The sequence below is a fragment of the Arachis hypogaea genome, chromosome 16, assembly GCF_003086295.3.
Source record: "Arachis hypogaea cultivar Tifrunner chromosome 16, arahy.Tifrunner.gnm2.J5K5, whole genome shotgun sequence".
Classification (NCBI taxonomy): Eukaryota; Viridiplantae; Streptophyta; class Magnoliopsida; order Fabales; family Fabaceae; genus Arachis; species Arachis hypogaea.
The window spans coordinates 7539703-7546699 of record NC_092051.1 but is presented as its reverse complement, the minus strand read 5'-3'; the positions used below and the strand labels follow the sequence as shown (position 1 = coordinate 7546699).

At 36.1% G+C, this 6997-nt stretch overlaps 2 protein-coding genes across 2 annotated transcripts; both read left to right on the top strand.

The window, feature by feature from the left end:
* Positions 1-1025: 1025 nt before the first annotated feature.
* Positions 1026-3120, top strand: LOC112756346 (proliferating cell nuclear antigen). Its single transcript, XM_025804902.2, has 4 exons — positions 1026-1620; positions 1998-2150; positions 2261-2358; positions 2479-3120. Exons 1-4 carry the CDS (start codon positions 1302-1304, stop codon positions 2707-2709), a joined length of 801 nt encoding a protein of 266 aa, XP_025660687.1. The 5' UTR covers positions 1026-1301; the 3' UTR covers positions 2710-3120.
* Positions 3121-5901: 2781 nt separating this feature from the next.
* Positions 5902-6640, top strand: LOC140179961 (uncharacterized). The gene is made up of 2 exons (XM_072220331.1): positions 5902-5924; positions 6004-6640. The coding sequence occupies exons 1-2, from the start codon at positions 5902-5904 to the stop codon at positions 6638-6640; spliced, it is 660 nt and encodes a 219-aa protein (XP_072076432.1).
* Positions 6641-6997: the final 357 nt, after the last annotated feature.

Here is a 6997-nt window from a genome sequence, read left to right as displayed (position 1 = left end):
AAGGTTACCTTTTTCAGGGAAAGAAGAATACCCAGATGGCTCAGAATTCACGAGAACTTGAAAATTAGAGTTTGTTTTTGGTAGGTAACTGAAGATTGGTGATGAACCAGAAGAGAAACAAGGTCGAATCAAATGGTTTTTGTACTCATACAGGGAGTGAAAACGAATAGAGAAGAAGAAGAAGTTCTGTAGTTAGGATTAAAAAGGGCCTCAGGGACCACATTAGGTTAAACACTTTCAATTGCTACGTCATGTAACCGTTAGACACTCCAGCGTGGCAATCTATTGCCACATCACTGCCGTCGGGAAGCAATTCGGACGGAAAAACGAGAAGAGATAAAATAGGTGCATTTTTTCCAATCTCAAGGACATAAATAGTGCAATTGAAAAATCAGGAACCAAATCAGTGCATTTCGTAAATCTCAGAAACTAGGGGTGTCCATGGATCGGATCATATCCGCAGATCCGCAGTAAATATCCGCATCCGATCCGAAAATTGCGGATATGATCCGATCCGCAAATTGATCGGATCGGATCGCGGATATCTGCTCTACATCCGTGTATCCGATCCGCGGATCCGCAGATCCGCACTATAATAATTAAAAAATATATATATATATATATGTTTGGTATTATATTTACTTGTTTGTATGTTTTAGTTAGTAATTATTATTCATATATTGTATTATTTTATTTTTGTTATTTAGAGAGAGTTTGATTAAAAATATTTTAGGAATAAATAAGTTTAAAAGTATAAAAGAAACATTTTTATCGAATTCTTTTACATAGAAATATAATTAAAAAGATAAAATTTAATTATGCGGATATATCCGATATCCGATCCGATTCAATCTGCAAATGTGCGGATCGGATCGGATCGGATCTGGCACTAAAAAGTGCGGATATCATATCCGATCCGATCCGATGAAAATTGTGCAGATCGGATCAAATTTTCGGCCATATCCGATCCGATCCGCGGACATCCCTATCAGAAACTACTTTGGAATTTAAGTCGTGTGCGTCACATCATATACCCAAATTACCCTCCACTGGGGTTAGGAAGAGTTCCCTCCACGCGTTGCCCAAAATAGTGATGGCGGGAACTTAAATTTATTTCATTTACAATCAGATCCCGCTAATCCCTTCACGGAACCTTCAACCTTCCGCTATATAAACCCTTTTCTCTCCGTTTCTCTCATTCTATCTTTCGTTCTATTTATCCCACCAATTTTCCCTAGAAACTCAAAACCCTAACCCTACCGAGACAAAGCAAGAAAACCTCCAAACCCTCCATTTTCAAGATGCTGGAACTCCGTTTAGTGCAAGGTTCTCTGCTGAAGAAGGTTCTAGAAGCAATCAGGGAGCTCGTGAACGATGCGAACTTCGATTGCTCCGCGACTGGGTTCTCACTCCAGGCCATGGACTCGAGCCACGTTGCTCTCGTGGCCCTCCTACTGCGGTCCGAAGGGTTCGAGCACTACCGGTGCGACCGTAACATCTCGATGGGGATGAATCTCAACAACATGGCCAAGATGCTACGGTGCGCCGGAAATGATGACATCATCACCGTCAAGGGCGATGACGGCAGCGACACGGTCACTTTCATGTTTGAGAGCCCAAGTACTGTTCATTTGCCCAAGAAATCTTGATTTCAATTTCTCATTTTAATTTTGTTCGATTATTTCTAGGGTTTTAGAGGATAAGAGGCATGATTTTGATTCTGTAGTTGATATGAGTTCAGTTGTTAATAATTGGTACAAAATTTAGTGTCTTGTGTTTGGATTTCTAGGATTGTAAAAATTCATATGCAGGAATTCGGCTTTAGTGTTTAATTTTAATCAAGATAGTGTTCAACTGTGTATTGTTCATGTGTTGGAGTCTGTTTATTGTAGTGCAGCTGTTATGTTACATTTTGGTTCAAGATCTGAATTATGAAGTTTTGGATATTGAAAAGATTTGTAATCTGACTATTCTCTTTTTTTGTTTATGTCTTGAAGCACAAGATAAAATTTCTGATTTTGAGATGAAGTTGATGGATATCGACAGTGAGCACCTTGGAATTCCTGAGGCAGAGTACCATGCCATTGTTAGAATGCCGTCTGCTGAGTTTGCTAGGATTTGCAAAGATCTTAGCAGTATTGGTGACACTGGTAATTTGCTTTGCTCTGAATTTTCAGGGATTTTATGGTGCTATTTGTTTTCTTTTGGAAGTTAATAGTTTAGCTGATACAATTCATTCATTTTGTGATGAATGTTGTAGTTGTCATTTCTGTTACTAAGGAAGGTGTAAAGTTTTCCACAAAGGGTGATATTGGAACTGCAAACATAGTCTGCAGGCAGAACTCTTCTGTGGATAAGGTAATGGAGATTTATTTATTTTTTGTAATCATAACTTTACTGTTTGTACAATTTAGTTCTCTTATAATTTGAAATACATGCTGATTGATGGTTTTACATGGTATTTGGTTGATATTGCAGCCTGAAGAAGCCACTACTGTAGAGATGAATGAGCCTGTATCCTTGACATTTGCATTGCGGTACATGAACTCATTCACAAAGGCAACTCCATTGTCTAACCAAGTTACCATCAGTCTTTCAAATGAGCTTCCAGTTGTGGTTGAATACAAGATTGCTGAGATGGGTTATGTCCGCTTCTATTTGGCTCCCAAGATAGAAGAGGAAGAAGAGGAGACAAAACCTGAAGTTTAGGTGTTGGATTGACTCTATTGGGTCTTTAATTCGGTTGTAGTATGCCTTGATACATCTTGTTGAAGATATTGGGTCTTCAATTTGATCAAGAATAGCCTTCTTCTTGTTACCGTTGACGTTCTCTAAGCTAATCACTGGGATGAGAAAGGAGAGTGCTATTTAAGTATTTAGGAATTCTTCTAGGTAGTTTTGCTATTTAAGTATTTAGGAATTCTTCTAGGTAGTTAAATTAGTTTTGTATGGTGATGATATGGCTAAATTTTCATAACGCATGCTTTTCAATTAGGCTTGTTGAGACTTATATGGTTATATCAAATATCATATCATATGCTAAGTTGTGTCGTTGAATTTTCTGAGGCTGCCTCAAAGCACCAAGTTGCAATAGTATTAATGCATTATTATTTCCCCTAAGCTAGTTGGAGTTTTATCGCGTGTTTTATTGGAAGGTAGTTGCCACAAGCTAGTTAATAGTTATAAAATTCAATTCAACAAGGATCTATTTACCGTTCAATTGTAAAATATTATTAGATATTAGTCCCCCTAAATCCCTTTTCTGTTACTTAGAACAATGATCAACAAATGGATGTGTATGTTTTATGCTGCTGCTGTTTTGATTAGAAGTTTATGAATTGTCACAAGCAAGAAACTTAAAATCAACACGATAAACAATATCCTGGGCTACATTGTCTTTCTGGTGATTTTTTTTAAGTTTCTTATATAAAAAAGCAGAGCAAAAACAGGCATTGGTGCTTGAAATCTGCTACTCTTCATATTAAAATTGAGGCGCTTTGGTTATTTAATGTATGCAAAAATTCATCAGCTGCCATTAATAGCAAAAGAATTTCACTAGGGAGTTAATGGGATATCCGTACAATATGTACAATGGGCTAATTATTTAACCTAATAAGGATAAATAATAAAAATCCATCTATAGATTATTTTAAATTCAAAATTTTTATTCAGTTGTTTTATATTGAATTTCAAATTTCAAATCTTTTAATTTTAAATTTTAAATTTTTAAAAAATTTAATTAATTATTTCAAAAAAATAATCATCTAAAAATTCTAGTTTTCTAAAATATTTCATTCCAAAAAGATATTAATAAATTTTTAAATTAATATTTGAATAACAAGTCAAAATAAAATTATAAATTATAAATTAAAAAATAAATTTTATTAAATTTGTATTATTATTCTCGTTATAATATTAAAAAAATATATTGGATCAAATTTAATAAATTATTTTTAGAAAAGTTTTCAGAAGATGAAAACATAAGAATCTATGTACACAAATGAAAATCAAATTGGATCGAGATATGGTTATTCTAACCCACAAAAGATGGGATAAGTGTAGCAAAGGTGTGAGATATTATGAATCTGACCATCTAACGGTGATCCGATGGATGACCACATACCCTACTTTGTTATTATCTGGAGTTTTAACCGTGATTTTTATTATTTATCTGAGCTACAGTTAACAGAGAATTTTTTATGGGCTTAATCCATTGACATCTTCGATGTTTATGTTACCCTTTCAAAAAATAATTGATAAAATACTAATGAAACAATATTCATGTGTAAGAATCAATTTGTACATTTACTATATTTAAATTAATTACTGCAAGACAATCATAAAAAAACGCTGGTCTAATATTTTTTTAAATATTTTAGTTAATATTTTTGTTACTATTTTAATAAAAAAAATTAATTGATAATATTATAATACTATTTTTTTAATATTATGTAAAAGTGAAATTAACTATTGAATGTGTTTCTCTTCATATACTAATAAACTATTATGTATAAGTATTAACTATTAATCACTAAAAAAAAAGGACAAAAGTGCTCTAATTAATATAATTTTAAAGTTGCATTCAACTTTAATAGTCCTAATTTATTTTATTATTCCATATCTTTCTTACAAAATTGTGCAAAGTTAAATTTATAAAAAGGAAAAAAAAATCACAATGGTTTGCCAACGAATAATAAATCACAATGGTTTGAATAGATTTTGTTTTCTAATATAAATAGTAATTGGGTTGCTTAACATTCTTATATTTGAGTCATTTCACAAATGAACAATACTCAACCGTTAATCAAATAAGAAAATGTTCGAACCACACTGCTCCAGCTTGTTGCCAACGACTCTGTTTTAGCAACATTTCTGTTCAACACTAAGAAAAACTGCACTTCCCAAATAGATTGCTAATAGTTAATATTTGAGTTAATCGAAATCCTAAAATTACACATAAAACCATCTCATCGAAGCATCACATATTTAAACTGCTAATAAAAAGTAAATTGAAAAAAGATAGTGAACAAATTCAAAGTAAAAATCACATAAACTAATAATTTATTCTCAGAAGATTACACACTCGATTATACTATTTAGTCAATAATAAATAAGTTTAACTTCTCTCACTCTTTATCAAGAAATCTTATACTAAAAATAATAACTAAATAAAAAATATACAAAATGTTACATTCTGACATAATTATGTTCACTTACCAAAGATCTATACTCAATATATGCAATCAATTATAAACTCGAGTTAAAAAAAATAAAACATACATATGTATAAAGGAAATTTATTCTTTTTAACCGATTCTCTAACTTGACAATTTCCTATATTTCGAACACTTAACTATGTGAGTTAACGGAAATATTTGATAATAAAAAAAGTCAATTAAAAATAGTCATAATTTATCTCATTTAATATTTATTAATTATTGTAATAATTAATTAATTATTATAATAATTATTGCGGCCCAGCCCAGCTGGCCCCATGGTTGATCCGACTGGCACGCGTCCTTGACGGATCCGGGCGATCGTTCAGCGGGGCACCACGCGTCCGGCTGTTGACCCAAACACCTTTTCTTCTGGGAGCCAACTCACCTGGCAACAGCTAGCAGGGGAAACTTCGCGGAAGGTGGGTCTGTCCACGAGGGGCCCACCTCTGACACAGTATATAGGGGGAGGGGTCAAGGTACGTCACCATAACTTTTCCTCTTCACCACCTGCTCACCTACTGACTTGAGCGTCGGAGTGTCCTTGCATGTGGCACCCCCCTCACCTCGCGAAGAACTCGGGAAGTCGGTTGCTCACGCTTCTCATTCCCAGGATCCAGGCCAAGGCAGGGACCCACCTTCACACCCAACAAGCAACCTTAAATCGTCCGATAACCGACCAACCATGTGGAGACAGATAATAGCCAGGTTCGGAATACTGGAAGTCGTCAGTTGAACATCCTGGGACCCAGTTCACGGATAAAAGATTCGGAGAATTTCTTGCCAGCCTGGGCATACAGCAAAAGTTCTCGTCAGTTGAACATCCTCAGACTAACGGACAAGTAGAAGCGGTGAACAAGGTCATCCTGCAGGGCCTCAAGAAGCGACTTGACCAGAAAAAGGGGACATGGGCGGACGAGCTAGCATCAGTCCTCTGGTCCTACCGCACGACCCAGCACCGGAGAGACCCCTTTCAACTCACGTATAGGGTAGACGCAGTAATACCTGTAGAGATCGGCGAACCGAGCCCGCGGATACTCCTAGGAGGAGTCGACGAAGCCATAGAAAAAGACTTGGTAGATGAAGCCAGGGAGATGGCCCACTTGTTGGAAACGGTGTTAAAACAGAAGATGGCTCTGCGCTACAATGCCAAGGTACTCAAGAGAGAATTCGAGCGGGACGACCTGGTCATGCGACGCAACGATATCGGGTTACTAACACCCGGGCAAGGAAAGCTGGCGGCAAATTGGGAAGGCCCGTACAAAGTGAAAGAAGTGCTCGGCAATGGGGCCTACAAATTGGAACGGCTTGATGGCAAAGAAATACCAAGGACATGGAATTCGGTTAACCTAAGGAGGTTTTATCCTAGCAGCCAAGGCATGCTAGGCGAGCAAACGACCTACCAGGTTCAACCAGGCGAGTAAGATTTGTATTGCTGTATACGGGATCTTTTGACTTATGATTGTTGTTTATGTCGTCTGTTTTACCCCGTGTTTATATTATTCGGCTTTATCATTATCATGTCTCGTAGATTTTATTTGAAACTCAGGGGTGTTCTCTTTGCGCGCTTAAATAAGCAAAACAAAACGGCACCCCGGGACTGATCACCCCGGGAACCCAAAATATTAAAAGCCACAAATCGGCTCCAACGACTACCAAGCGAAACGATTAACTACCAGTAAAACGGTAAGAAACAATGATGGTAGACAAGCAATTAGCTGCATATCTGCCAAAAACGGCAACCCAGTTCACCACAACTACCTTGTTACATACACCAAAAA